Genomic DNA, 12,944 nt, shown 5'->3' with positions numbered 1-12,944 from the left:
TCCTGCAAGACATCGGGTACAGATTTTTCCTCTGTGTTTACTCCCAAAGCCTTTGTCACAAATGAGTATAGCTGCAAGGTAGTGAGGTTTAGGAACAGAGTTTTCTTTTTCCTAGTGTAGAAAAAAGGAACTGATTTATATTTCTGGAGTATCAAATTGAAAGAAATTATCCATTTATAGTACATATTTCATTCTCTAGTATCTTATCAGAAACGAAAGTGGGTGAAAATGATGTATTATGAATATTACAGACTCTTAAGCAATAAAAAGCTATTTGAGCACTTGCTGGAATTCCACTCTAACACTTAGGAAAGGTATAAAAGTGGGAGATGAGGTTTGCTGACTCAGTCAGCAGAACAACCAACGACACCTTTACAAGTCTTCGAGTCCTGCATTTCTAATGTTTCTTTATAATATTGTTACATGCCACCCCAATCTCCATGAGAATCACAGCTGTATCTGCATTTCCAATTTCTTAGTTGAAAGGGTAAATGTAAGGGTCACCAATCAAATGACCCACTAATGATGAAGCCTGAACCAACAATTTAGAAATTCAAGGGACTAAAACATTTCCCCAGTCTGTTGAGCAATAACAGAGTTTGATTAACTTGACTGAGTGTGCAGACCGACTGCCCCTGGTAACTACAGCAAACAATGCAGTAATACTAGCAACTTGCACTTACTCTTTCTTAAAACACTGAGGTTCATTTTGTATGAGCTGTTCTTCAATGCTAGAATTAATCATTATTCACTTGCTATGGCTGAGTATAAAATCTGAGCCTCTCATATATTTTGGCCTCTATTTATTGAACCCTGTTTTGTTTTTTACATTTCCTGCTGTTATTCTGTTATTAAAGCCAAACAATCACTCCAGGAAATGTGGACAGGGAGGAGGGTAGTTTGAAATGAAAATGCTTTCCAGCTTCCTTTTTTTCCACTTTTCTGTTCCTTCCGCCATACCCTCCCTCAGATAAAAGGGGGGGTGGGTGTACAAAGCCAGGAAAGTTATGTGGAGGGGATCTGTTTGACTTAGTTTGAGGCAGCATTACCAGAGCTTATCTCCCAAACATGTATTTTAAGGCTAATGCTCAGCCCTGAAACATGATGATGATGTGAGGCATGTATAAAATACTAATAGGTACCCCAAACCTGCCCCACACCTGAGATTAAAGAGTTTCTAAAGCTGTTAAGTGATTTTAGTGCCAATTTTGGCTCTAGTACCTTTCAGAAACTGAGCACTAATTCTGAGGAGAAAAGGAGAGGTTAAGGCAGAGGGCCTTCTTGGTAGTGGCGCCCTCCCTGTGGAATGTCCTCCCTTCAAATGTCAAGGAGTTAAAAGAATTGTACAACTTTTAGAAGACATCTGAAGGCAGCCCTATATTGGGAGGTTTTTAATGCTTGATGTTTTTATGATATTTTTAGATATGCTGTAAAGCTGTCCAGAGCGGCTGGGGAAACCCAGCCAGATGAGCGGTACCTCAGTTTATGAACTTAATCCGTTCCGGAAGTCCGTTCTTAAACCAAATCTGTTCTTAAACCGAGGCACGCTTTCCCTAATGAGGCCTCCCACCTTCGGTCCCCTTCCACCATTCGGCTTCCGTTCGCAGACTGAGGTAAAGTTTGCAAACCAGACCACTACTGGTTTTCCCAGAACTCTGGTTTTGCAGAGTTCGTAAACCGAATAGTTCGTTAACAGGACTGTTCGTAAAGCGAGGTACCACTGTATAAATAATAAAGTTGTTGTTATCTTACTGTATTTCCCCTGGTACCATGATATATTCCATTTTATGGAAATTCTTCCTTTACTATTCTTGCCTGTTAGAACACATTAAAATACACTTGTAAAGCTTTCTTTAATACTTTGCTGCTCTCAAGTATCCTAACTAACTGCTGTGGCAAGCCTGTCCAAGTTACTTCTGTAAACAACAGCTATGGTTCAAGTGCAGTCCTATGTCTTCTTGGTAGCCACACCACACCTAATATTGTGGGACTGTCTGAAGAAGGGCCTCAGCTGAAGTTCTTAGCGTATGGGCAGGCATATCTGAAGACAGTCAGTAATCAAATTATACTGCATAATTTTACACTTCTGATAATTTTTTTTGTCTTTGTGCATACACAGATTTGTAGTAGATGCATGCCTTGGATGCATAAGGTTCCAGGTGTATTCTCTGGCAGTTAAGGAGTTAGTTAAGGAGCCTGGCCAGCAGGGCTGGGAAAGATCCCCACTGGAAACCCTGGAAAATAAACAATACTTGATTTTATGGACAAGTTAACAATATAAGGCAGTCTCATCTATATGAAGGGAGCCCTTCCCTGCACTTTTACAGGCCAAGTGCACATTTTAAAAAAGGCAATAATGTAGAATTGCTTAACTCTGGGTGTGTGTTTTAAACAATTATGTACTTTTTGTGCTGCTATTCATGTACATTAAAAACATTGCACACTGAATAGCACTTAAAAAAAACCAACATCCCACCACCAAGCATAATACTGACTATGCAGCAAAGGGTCAATCATGTATTCTTCCACACACCACTAAATGAAGTGTTAAAATACTCAAATTAGCAGCTGCAAATTAAGGATCTATAGAACTCGAGGCAAGCAATTAACGTCTGTGCCTATCTAATTGCTGCTGATCTTAGCAAGAGGGACCCTACTTATGCATTATGTAATTGATGGTGGAAAGTATTGTCTTCAGCCTAGTTAGCAAGGCAGCTGTGACTTCACTGAGAAGATGATTAAGCAGGTAGAGGGTTGCCTATTGTGACCTTGGGGCTTCTTCAGTGCCACCAGCCCTGGGCTTCTGCAAGGAGTGCTTCCCACATGAATTGTAATCCATAGCCCAGCCTTCATTTTTCAAAGAGTAACTTTCTAGTGTTTGTAGAACTTGTGAGGCAAAATGCAGGTACTATGCAGTAAATAAGAATGCAATTTTTCTTAAGGCTTTTTTTTTTGTGTGAGAAACTTTCAGAGTTTAGGAAAAGCAGATCTCACCAATTAGACCAGGGGTAGGCAACCTAAGGCCCGTGGGCCGGATGCGACCCAATCACCACCTCAATCCGGCCCATGGACGGTCCAGGAATCAGTGTGTTTTTACATGAGTAGAATGTGTGCTTTTATTTAAAATGCATCTCTGGGTTATCTGTGGGGCATAGGAATTTGTTCATCCTCTCCCCCCCCCCCCCAAAATACAGTCCAGCCCACCACATGGTCTGAGAGACGGTGGACCAGCCCACGGCTGAAAAAGGTTGCTGACCCCTGAATTAGACCAATGAGAAGGCAAGAGTGAAACATCCAATCTGTTTTGTTTTTAAGCCTTTTCTGCTGGTCGTCCCTGGTGGAGAAGTAGGGAACAAGGTTACAATATCTACACCAGTTGCTGGGAATTGCAGATGGGCAGTGTTGTTGCACTCAGGTTCACCTGGTTGGCCACTGTGAGAACAAGATGTTGGACTAAATGGGCTACTGGCTTGATCCAGCAGGGCTCTTATGTTCTTATGCTACTCAATGGAAAACAACCCAGACATTCAGGATTTTAGTGTAGTTGTGATTGGGAAGTAGTTTCAAAAACAAAAGGAAGCAGCAATGAGAGGTCATGAGCTTTCTTACTCCAGATCATATTCACATTTAGGGGGAATAGGTAAGGTTCCATTCCCAGAGAGAGCAAAAGTTTACACAAAATGTATCGGTGTAAAAAAGTTACAAGACAGTCAGTTTGGATCTGCTGCAGGGATCTGCTGCCACAAGCAGGGGTTTGATGACGAACGAGTGATGAGTGCTTTTGATAGGTAATGTAGTTTTGGGGAGGACTCCAACAGCAGCGCAGCAGGAGATTTGAGGTGCAGCTTTCAGTTTTCTTGTATATAATCCAACTGCCTTGCTTCCAATTCATCACTGGGTCCTGGTCTTGCAGCAGCTGTGGTTCCTGCCCCACCCCAAGCTGCTAAATCCTTGCGCATCTTGTGGTGGGGTGAAGAGAAGTGACAAGAAGTCAGTCTATATCACCAATGTAGTCTCTTTCAAAACAGACAAAGAAAAAAAAAGGGGGAGAAAGTACTGCTTATGATGCTGGTTAACTAGCGGAGGAATAGGATGCAGAATGTAAAACGGGTCTTCCACTTGCTATTCGCTCTCCTGGTCCTCCATGCAGTGCACTGCCTAAGCGCATATATATATATATATATATATATATATATATATATATAACTCAGAAGTAAGCTCTTATCAGTTTTTACCATACAGCCGTATCCCATGCACGTTCGTTTCAGTGGAGCGTATTTTGGAGTAAACATGCATAGGACTGGCCTCCCTCCCTCCTGTAGTCTTATCATGCCTTCCTCTTCGACCAGCTTACCTCACAGCATCTTCCATCCCTTTCTAAGTTCCTCTTCCATGCCCCTCTTCCTGTTCTAAACCACTCGTGGTGTTGCAAAGTCTGTGCCAGGGATCAGGAACCTGTGGACCTAGAGATACTGCTGGACTACAATTCCCATCAACCCTGACCACTTGCCATGTTGGCTGGGACTGATGACATCTGGGTCACAGGTTCCCCATTCCTGGTCTGTACCGGCCCAGCTTTGAAACCTGCATCCTCCCCGACCCACCTTCCTCGCCGCTCCTATTGCATTGCAGCCCTCCCATTCATTCCTCGCCTCTGCCCTACTGCCGCTTTTCTCGTGCCTCCCTCCCGTCAACTCCCCTTCGTCCTTTGACGCACAGCTTGCCCCCTTCGACCGCCCCCCTCCCTCCCACATCCCGATCTCCCCCTTCAAGTTCCCCCGCTCCTCCTATCTGCCTTGAGTTCCCCCACGCCCCAACCAAGTAGGGAGGCTGGGAAAGCATGTGTGTCCCTTTAAGAGCCTTCTCTCTTCGTCTCACGTGTATGATCAGCTGACAGTGACGCTACAGGGGGAAACTCTCCCTGTTCCTGAAACATCGGGCGCTGCAGCGGGTTGCACGGGCGCTTGGTTGGGCTGGGCTCGTGTTTTGCTTCTCAGGCGCCTGCTGGGTCTGGCTGCAAAAGCAGCGCTGCTACCGCTGCTGAGTTCTTGCTCGCTGAGACTGAGCGAAGAGGGAAGCGGGCCGGGTTCTCGCGGGCAGAGACGGTGCAGGGCGAGCCGCGGTGCATTGGCAGCCTCGGAGATCCAGTCCTTGCCCATCCAGTTACTGAGACCGCTGACCGAGATCTCCCTGATTCCCGCCCCCCGGGAAGCTTCCTCACAGCGACGGCAACTCCATACCGTAGTCCCTGAGATTTTTCCTTCCTTAGGAGCCGCTGAGACGACAGCCACTTCTTATCGGTCTCCAGACGTTTTCACCCACCTTGAGACTGCTTGATAAGAAGCAGGCTACTCTGTGACCTATTAACGCCTAATCCCAGTTGTTACCCTAGTTCATGGATTATCTGGTAGGTACTTGATTTAAACTGAATGAAATCGCCCTTCCCAATACATTTCTAGTTTGTTTCCAATTCTGCACGTTCCTGTGTCTTGATATCTGTATGCTTTTTTAAAAAAATAATGACAGCACATGCTTTTTTTTTTTTAATGCTAAAAGGTCTCTTGGATTTAACAGAGAATTGTTTGTGCTTTTTGAATAAGTGAAACTTAGTTGTTCTGTGAAGGTCCTTTTAGCATCAGTTTCACAAACAAACCTGAGTTTCTCTCTCTCTATTGTTGACAGGGTAGGGTGATAGGAAGAGGTTTTCCCTATTGTGTCTTGTGAGCTCTCGATTAGGAAATTGCATTCCTCATGCTCCAGGGTTTTTTTATCAGACTTAAAACTATTAAAGGCCAGTGAGCAAGAGTGGTTTTCCTAAAGAGGACTATAGTCCCACTCATTTGGTTATTAGACTTCTAAACGCCTGACCTCGGTCACTAATTTTCCTCCTAAATGTATAAACAGAGGGAACGCTTGAATGCATCAAACTGAAACTGGGCATTTGTAGTTCTTTACCTGACTAGTTTGGTATTCAGCAGTAACACTTAGCAGTCTTTAATGACTGTTGCCCTTATTTGTACAAAAAGAGATTTTATCTCGGGTGTTTGCTCCAAGGTTGAATGACTTTTCAGGTTCATGAAAACACTGGCAACTACAAACCCGAATTGCGGTTACATATGAAATAAGAACTTTACAGTAACGTGTTTGCTTGGATGATTTTTCAAATCTAAAGTAAAACAAAACAAAGTTTAGCTAACTGGTAGTAAACAAACACACATGGTTTGGTGTGCTTGTGTGTTGATGTACTTTATGTTGCTGGATTTGACTGGAGTATAAATAAGCAGTGATGTTTTCCTGTGCTTTTCAAACAACTCACTTCTTTGCATTTCAGAATACATCTTGCCACTTAATGGTTAACACTTGCAAGTAATTAAAGTAAATTATAAGCTATTTAGTCATAAAGTGTTAGTGTTCTGATATGCTGCTGCATGGAAGAGGTGTGAGTTGCTATGTCTCCTTGGTTTCAGATTCATATAAAGTGGTTGAGAAGTAAAGGAATATATGAAGAGATGCCAACTTATGTGACCAACATCTGTGCAGATTGCACCTGTGAAACTTATATTATAGTTTCTTGAAATTTCACTGCTTGAGTTCTCAAATTGTCAAAACCTCATAGGAAAGGCCTGTGTGAATAAATTGGCCCATAAAATCTATGTGTAAGATTGGTTTAATTATCCTAACAGGAGTTAGAATTTTTTTTACTTTTTGATATTTTGAGGTGGAATGTGCTTCTGTTTGTGAGACCAAAAATATTTTTTGGGGTGGGTGGGTGGGGGGCCTGCTTTAAATAAGAGTTACCTTAAAAGGCTAACAAATTTAGTATGGTGTAAGCTTTTGTGGACAACAGTCCATTTCACCAGATGTATGAAGTGTTATGCTGAGTTACAGGTATATAGTAACATATTTGAGAGGAGGGGCAGAATTGTAATTGTGAGCTCAGAAGAAAATGAGATGTAGAAAGTGCAGATACAGCAATAATTATGTAATTAACAAAACTGTAGTTGGTGAATAATATCCTGGTATTTGTATACCAATTAACACATGTAGTATGCTAATAAAAGTACAACTACTTTGTCCCAATTCAATTCACAGGAGATGGAATCCACCCAAGAGTTTGCAAAGAACTTAAATGTGAAATTGATCTTCTCACAAAAATATGTAACTTGTCTCTTACATCAGCCTCCATACCTGAGGATCAGAAAACAGCCAATTCAACACCAATTTTTTGAAAGGGAACCAGGGAGGATCCTGGAAATTACAGGCCAGTTAACATCTGTCCCATTAAAACTGGTGGAAAGTATTTATAAAGATAAAATAACCAAGCATATAGAAGAGTAAGCCTTACTGAAGCAGAACCAGCATTGCTTCTGCAAGGGAAAATCCTATATCACGAACCTATTCAAGTTCTTTGACAGTGTCAAGAAGCATTTAGATAGAGGTGATCTGGTTTACATAGTGTATTTTCGAAAAGCTTTCATATTGTTCATAAACAATCTAGAGTTAGAAGTGAGCAGTGAAATTGTTCAGAGTAGTTAAAACAAAAGGAGATCACAAAAGGACTTCCAAAAGGACCTCTCCAAACTGAGTAGTGAAGGACTAGGAATGAGACCAGGGGTCCTTCACCGCCTGTTCAGACCCCGGCATAAGCGGATATGTGAAATTAATGGCTCCCCTCCCACATGCATCACTTTACACTTGTTTACATTGAACTGCATTTGCCATTCAGGACAGATAGAAGAAGGTACTTCTTCATACAACACATAGTTAAACTATGGTGCTTGTTCCTACAGAAGCCAGTGATGATCCCCAACCTAGATAGCTTTAAAAGAGGATTAGGCAAATTCATGGAGGAGAGGGTTGTCAAAGGTTACTAGCCATGAGCTGTTAGCAGTAATGATTCTGAATACCAGTTGCTGAAAATCACAAGAAGGGAGTGCCGTTTTGCTCAAGTCTTCCTTGTAAGTTTCCCACGGGCATCTGGTTGATCACTGTGAGAACAGGATGCTGCGCTAGATGAGCTATCAGCCTGATCCAGGATCCTCCTCTTATGTACTTATTGTCATTCGGCACTTTCATGAATTCCTTGAAGTTTTTTGTTATGTTCTGTATTGTTACTAATCTACAACACATACTGGGCAATGGCACTAACTTCTTGCAGGGCTTGTTTCCAAAGAGCTCACCAACCTAAAACAGTTACTCAGCAGTAATGGCAGTTGACAAAACAGAAATACAAACAAAGAAATTAGTCTCTATTTAATGGACATGTTTGCCAACTGTGGCAACACTATTACAGGACATAACAATGTCATTTACAACATTAGGGATTCATTCACCTGCTCGTCTTGCAATATGAGGTATGCCACCCTCTGCCAGCAATGCTCTTCTTGGCAAACAAACCAGTCTTTGTACAAAGGAATAAACAGACAGAAATCTGTCATCAGAAATGACAATGTTAAGAAACCAGGGTGGGGGTGGGGTGGGGGAGACTTCGGCATCTGGAATACTCTGTAACTGACCTTAGAAGTACCCATCTTTGAACAAAGAAACTTCAAAGAGAAACTGGAATGTGAAACAGCTCATTCACAGTTCACCAGGAGTTTCAGTTCTATCAATTTTGGATTGAGCTTGTCAAAGGTGTGTGTTTTTTTAAAAATTAATGCTACATTTGTTGATTGGCTTACCAGTCACTGATCACCAATGACTGTTTTGTGAATGATCACAAAATTATCACTTTCAGTACTACCCCACATTTCATATACCTCTAACCTCTCTCTTATTGGGACGCGGGTGGCGCTGTGGGTAAAACCTCAGCGCCTAGGACTTGCCGATCGCATGGTCGGCGGTTCGAATCCCTGCGGCGGGGTGAGCTCCCGTCGTTCGGTCCCAGCTCCTGCCCACCTAGCAGTTCGAAAGCACCCTTAAGTGCAAGTAGATAAATAGTACCGCTTTATAGCGGGAAGGTAAACGGCGTTTCCGTGTGCTGCTCTGGTGCCGGTTCGCCAGAGCAGCTTCGTCACGCTGGCCACGTGACCCGGAAGTGTCTGCGGACAGCGCTGGCTCCCGGCCTCTAGAGTGAGATGAGCGCACAACCCTAGAGTCTGTCAAGACTAGCCCGTACGGGCAAGGGTACCTAACCTCTCTCCCTTCCTTCCTTCCTTCCTTCCTTTCTTTCTCACTCACTAACACACTAAGACACACCAACCTTACCTGTAACTTAGGATCTTAGTTCATGAAGTGAACTGTAGTCTGTGAAAGCTTATGTCATAATAAATTGGTTTGTGTTTAAGGTTCGGCAAGACTCTCTGTTGTTTAAAATGGGAGCAGTATTTGACCGAAATAGATTTCTATAGCTCTTTGCTTAGCCTACCTTACTGCATCTCCCTAAAATGAAAACAAAAACGAACAGTTTACTGCTGAAAAAAAATAAAATGGTGAGGTCTGAGAAATTTTGCACATTATATTTATGTGTAAAGGATTCATTTGTCTCCAAAACATTTGTTGAACAGATTGTGTTCAGTCTTTATGCTGGGAAAGAAGATGTTTAACGAGATGGTATGTTTCTTTTTAATGAAACATTAAAAAGAATGGACCACTAGTAATGAACTTGAATGTTCCAAGAGCAAGCATGCTGCAGCTCCCTGGAAACCTGGAGATTTCTCAAGTGATTTTCTGGAAACTTGTATCTAGATAAATCTGTCTCTCATATGTTTTTGAAGGAAACATTGAAATGCATGACTTCTGCAGAACTCTGTTGAACACTTAGTATATTTAATTGATTTTGAAATAGGCTCATGTATGTGGGAAATTTACAAAATGCTCTTAGCTGAGCTCAGACTGACCTATTTCTCAGCTTCTTGCCCTTCCCTTCTGCTGTCTTACTGCATGCAGCCTCACTGGTTGCTAATGGTGTGCATTGTGAAAATACGACATACTTGCATTTCTTTCTTTTAAAATGTTTTCAGCACCTGCTCTTGCTGTTCTTAAAATGTACCTGTATCAGTTCTTTTTCTGCCATAACTCACTCAAAGGATGGTACCCTATTATATTTGATACCTTTTATGAAATGTGAGACTAGAATTTCAAATCCCTACTTTTTGACATGTCTAGTTATTATGGGTTGGTAGTCTGCTTGATTTGCTATGTATGAAAGGAAAGACAGAGTTTGGAACTTTAATATGATTTCTTTTCCCACTTCTTGCCAAAAAAACAACCCCCCCAACCTCTTAAACAAAACTAAAAACAGAACAATAATCATAACGTGTGCATGTACATATTTTTCTTAATGATACAGGTTTGCCATCTTTTTCAAGATGGCAGATTCAGCCCGTTGCATGTTCAGCAGGCTGTGGCTTTGGTGGACCTAACTTCATAGAATCAGGTTGCAATAATGCTAATGTTGGACGTATCTAGTGATGGATGACCAACACTTTTTAAATGCTGGTTGCCTAGGCCATGTAAATTGCCTCATTTTTGTTTTGAAAAGCTGTCTAGAAAGCTTCTTGGATAAATCTGTGCTAGTAGTTGGGCTTCAAAATCAAGAAACTTATAATTGCATGAACGATTTACAGCTTCCAATATAAGTTTGTCTATAAAACTATTTTTAGCCATGTTTGTAGCTAGAATAATTTAGAGAAGTGGCTTTCAAATGGTCTCCGAAGGGAATCCGAGGTTCCCTTGGAAGCTGATCAAGTATTCTTCAGTAGGAATAATAGTAGTTGGTAACAGCAGCCAAGTATCCCTGAAACATTCCTTGGCTACTGCTGCCAATTTCCCCTAAAATACTCAGTATTTGGGAAGTGTTGGATATGTTATAGCATATAATCTCAGCTGGCAGATGATGGTGAGGGCCAGTGTGTCACCCTGTGTGTCACAGAGTCCATCTACTTGTGATGGCAATGAAGTGATTTCTTCCCCAAATATTGCAGTTAGCTTTTGAAAGAAAACTCATATTGGTATGTGTGTGTTTATGTGTGTGTTTCATTGCCTACAGACAGCCACCCAATCTTAAACAACTCCTAACCCACAATAATACTACAACCAGACTTAACACGGACACTGGCACCAGAGCCTGCAATAAACCCAGATGCCAACTTTGCTGCCACATACACCCGGACAACACCATTACTGGCCCCAACAACATCACACATACCATCTCGGGACTATTTAATTGCTCATCGTCTAACATTGTGTATGCCATCAAATGCCAACAGTGTCCTTCAGCTCTCTATATTGGACAAACAGGCCAAACCTTACGCCAAAGAATAAACGGACATAAATCTGACATCAAGAATCACAAAACAGAGAAACCAGTAGGAGAACACTTCAGTCTCCCAGGACATTCTATACAAGATCTCAAAGTAGCTGTTTTACTACAAAGGAATTTCAGAAATAGACTGGAAAGAGAAGCTGCTGAATTACAACTCATTACCAAACTTAAAACAATGGAGAAACCTGGTCTGAACAGAGACATCGGATTCTTATCTCATTATACATGACTAAGCCATTTCTCACCTTCTCACCCCTTGCCTTTTCCTGTAAGACCTATTACAGTCGTTAAGAGTCGTCAACAGGCTCATCTCAGCTATCTGCCAATCTCCGATTCCCACCACCCTTCTAAGTAATACCCCTCCCCACCTTCTCAATATATAGAAGGATCTGGTAACTTCTGTTTCAGTGTATCTGAAGAAGTGTGCATGCACACGAAAGCTTATACCAAGAACTAACTTAGTTGGTCTTTAAGGTGCTACAGGAAGGAATTTTTTTACTTCACAAAGATTGTGACTGTAGAGCAGAGCTTTCCAAAGTGTGTGTCGTGATGTTAGTGTGTTGGCTGCAGTGTGTAGGTGTGTCATGCAAGCGCTCCCCACACTCCTCCCTGGTCTGGAAAGGGTTAGTCTAACCTCCAGTTTGCTAGTAAAACTGAATTACTGTGTCATGAAATGATGCATGTCTAAAAAGTGTGTCACCAACATGAAAGGTTTGGAAAGCTCTGCTGCAGAGGGTGAACTTTAGCGCTCGTCTCCTGGATGCTGCAGTCCACCACTGGACTTGGCTTTTAATTGTTAAAAAGTACCTGTTGTAAATGCTAATCATATTGTTAACATCAATTGGTAATTAGACCCTGCAGTCAATCACTGTTTTGAGGTGGAGCACAAGGAGGAGAGTGATGCCTGAGTTCATGGCTAGTCTTGTATCCTTGTTGTGGGGGCAGATGACAGGGCAAGTGTTGATTTTGTTCCCCTGGCTATGACGGATCACTCGGATCACTCATCGTTGTGCCTGGGGTGAGTGCAGAGTAGCCCTGGACACCAGCTCTGTCACCATGGTGATGGTGACATCTACCTCATACTGCCATCAGTTATGTTGATTTCATGGAAGAGGAAGCAAACAGCAAGATTAGAGTCATGGAGGAGAATCCCCAGAGCTCTAAAAGGCTTGTAGTTTTGGGAGGGGAAAAGGATGCTGATTGAGAAGCCCCCATCCCTACACTCACTAATGCAAATTTGATTCCTAGTCAACCCTCAATAATGCAAGAACAAAAATATATCTCTAATAAAGCCATGAAACAGAGAAAAGTGGCAAATAAAAACCAGGCTTATGACTTGCTTTAGGCCAGGGGTCAGCAAACTTTTTCAGCAGGGGGCCAGACCACTGTCCCTCAGACCTGGGGTGGGGGGCAGACTATATTTTGGAAAAAAAATATGAACGAATTCCCAGGCCCCACAAATAACCCAAAGATGTATTTTAATTAAAAGCACACATTCTACTCATGTAAATACACCAGGCAGGCCCCACAACTAACCCAGAGATATATTTTAAATAAAAGGACACATTATACTCATGTAAAAACACGCTGATTCCCAGACCATCCGCAGGCCGGATTTAGAAGGCAATTGGGCCGAATCTGGCCCCCGGGCCTTAGTTTGCCTACCCATGCTTTAGGC

General features: G+C 42.2%; 1 protein-coding gene across 4 annotated transcripts in view; it reads left to right on the top strand.

Moving 5' to 3' along the window:
- ARL15 (ARF like GTPase 15) overlaps positions 1 to 12,944 on the top strand; it is a 246,547-nt gene that overhangs the window by 32,176 nt on the left and 201,427 nt on the right. Inside the window, exon 1 of one of the 4 annotated variants that reach the window (XM_080973151.1) lies at positions 4,934 to 5,407. The exons of 1 other annotated variant lie outside the window; for it this stretch is intronic. In XM_080973151.1, the coding sequence (XP_080829277.1) occupies positions 5,396 to 5,407 (12 nt within the window). In that variant the 5' untranslated portion in view covers positions 4,934 to 5,395. Of the gene's footprint in view, positions 1 to 4,933; positions 5,408 to 12,944 lie in introns of those variants that run through there. 2 more of the 4 variants (XM_080973150.1, XM_080973154.1) reach the window with 2 other exon arrangements.

This window comes from Podarcis pityusensis (genome assembly GCF_964106645.2).
Source record: "Podarcis pityusensis genome assembly, chromosome: 11".
NCBI lineage: Eukaryota > Metazoa > Chordata > Lepidosauria > Squamata > Lacertidae > Podarcis > Podarcis pityusensis.
This window is presented reverse-complemented; position numbering and strand designations above follow the sequence as displayed.